The sequence below is a fragment of the Silene latifolia genome, chromosome X (assembly GCF_048544455.1).
Source record: "Silene latifolia isolate original U9 population chromosome X, ASM4854445v1, whole genome shotgun sequence".
In the NCBI taxonomy this organism is placed as follows: domain Eukaryota; kingdom Viridiplantae; phylum Streptophyta; class Magnoliopsida; order Caryophyllales; family Caryophyllaceae; genus Silene; species Silene latifolia.
Window position 1 is genome coordinate 266,900,057 of NC_133537.1, and position 1,745 is coordinate 266,901,801.

The window sequence follows — 1,745 nt, forward strand, 5'->3', positions numbered from 1 at the left end:
CATATATGGCAAACCAAAACCCTTCTTCTTCTCAAAGGGCTCCTCACTCATTGCCTCCTCAAGGCTTCCATCCTAGGGATGAACCACCACCACACCAACAAGCCCATGTGGTGACTTTGAGGAGTGGGAAAGACTTGAAAGACCCTTACAAGGACTATGAAGCAAAGAGGAGGAGAGATGTGATAAGAGATGGTGAGGAGAGTCCACCTCCCTCACCATCAAGTCGGGTTGACCATACCAAGAAAGGGAAATTGGGTCACTATGTTGAAGATGATGATAATTTTGTGTTGGAAGAGATAGTGGTTAAAAGAGACCAAGAGAGAGTGGTTGAAAGAAACCAAGAGAAAGGTGAAGAAGCAAGTGAAGTGACTAACACCAAGCAAGCCTCATCTCCAAAAAATACCATTAACCCTCCAATCCCATTTCCCAATAGAAGTAGAGCCATGAATGAGGAGAGAAAATTCTCCAAATTCTTAGACATGTTGAAGAAGCTTGAAGTTTAATTGCCTTTCACCGAGGTAGTGACACAAATGCCGCTCTACACAAAATTCTTGAAGGATGTGTTGACCTAGAATAGAAGCATTGGAGGAGAAGGTCTTGTCTCTCTTAGAGGAGAATGTAGTGCAATCTTACTCAATCCCATGCCGGAGAAATTACAAGATCCGGGTACTTTTTCCATCCCGTGCACGGTGGGTAATGTGAGCATTAAAAGGGCACTTTGTGATCTTGGTGCTAGTGTTAACATTCTACCTCTTCCCATTTCAAATAAAGTTGGGTTACATGACATGATCCCCACCTCCATGACATTACAACTTGCGGATAGATCGGTACAAAGACCGATGGGTGTGATTGAGGATGTGCCGGTCAAGGTTAGCAACTTCTATATCCCGGCGGATTTCGTTGTACTTGATATTCCGGAGGATCAACAAACACCAATCATTCTAGGAAGACCTTTCCAAGCAACCGGAGATGTTAACATTAGTGTCAAGGAGGGGAAACTCACCTTCGAGGTAGGAGGGAATGTTGTTGAATTCTCTTTGACCGGGGCCATGTCACAACCTATGTTTGAAAGTGTCTACTCCATAGACATGTTGGAAGACGTTATTGAAGAAGCTAAGGACAAGTGTTCGGGGGAGCATTTGGTAGAAGACTATGAAGTTCTACCACCTATCTTAGATGAAGTTGAGGGTCCGAGCCCTCCTAAGGTAGATCTCAAACCTTTTCCCCCTTTCCTTGAATATGCCTATCTTGATGAGGCACACTCCTTCCCCGTGATCATCAATGCGGACCTAACGGCTTCCCAAAAAGAAAAACTCTTGAAAGTCCTTAAGGAAAACAAGAAAGCCATTGGGTATAGCTTTGATGACCTCACGGGAATCGATCCCTGAGTATGCATACACAGCATCACACTTGAGGATGGATTCACACCTTCTGCCAAACCTATGAGAAGGTTAAATGAGAAATTGAAGGAGGTGGTAAGGAAGGAAGTTGATAAGTTGCTTGAGGCGGAAATTATCTACTCCATCTCCGGGAGCGAATGGGCTAGCCCGGTTCAAATCGTTCCCAAAAAGGACGGTATGACCGTGGTTGAGAATGAGGATGGTGAATTCATCTCCACCCGACCGGTCACGGGATGGAGAATGTGTATTGACTATAGGAAGCTTAATTCCGCCTCAATCAAAGATCACATTCCCTTACCATTTATTGACCAAATGCTCGAGAGACTTGCAAACCATGAGTATTTT

The 1,745-nt window shown here is 44.4% G+C and overlaps 1 protein-coding gene across 1 annotated transcript; it reads left to right on the forward strand.

The window, feature by feature from the left end:
• The first annotated feature begins 641 nt into the window (after positions 1–641).
• Positions 642–1,388, forward strand: LOC141620069 (uncharacterized). The gene has a single exon (XM_074437036.1). It carries the CDS (start codon positions 642–644, stop codon positions 1,386–1,388), a length of 747 nt encoding a protein of 248 aa, XP_074293137.1.
• The last annotated feature ends 357 nt before the right edge of the window (positions 1,389–1,745 follow it).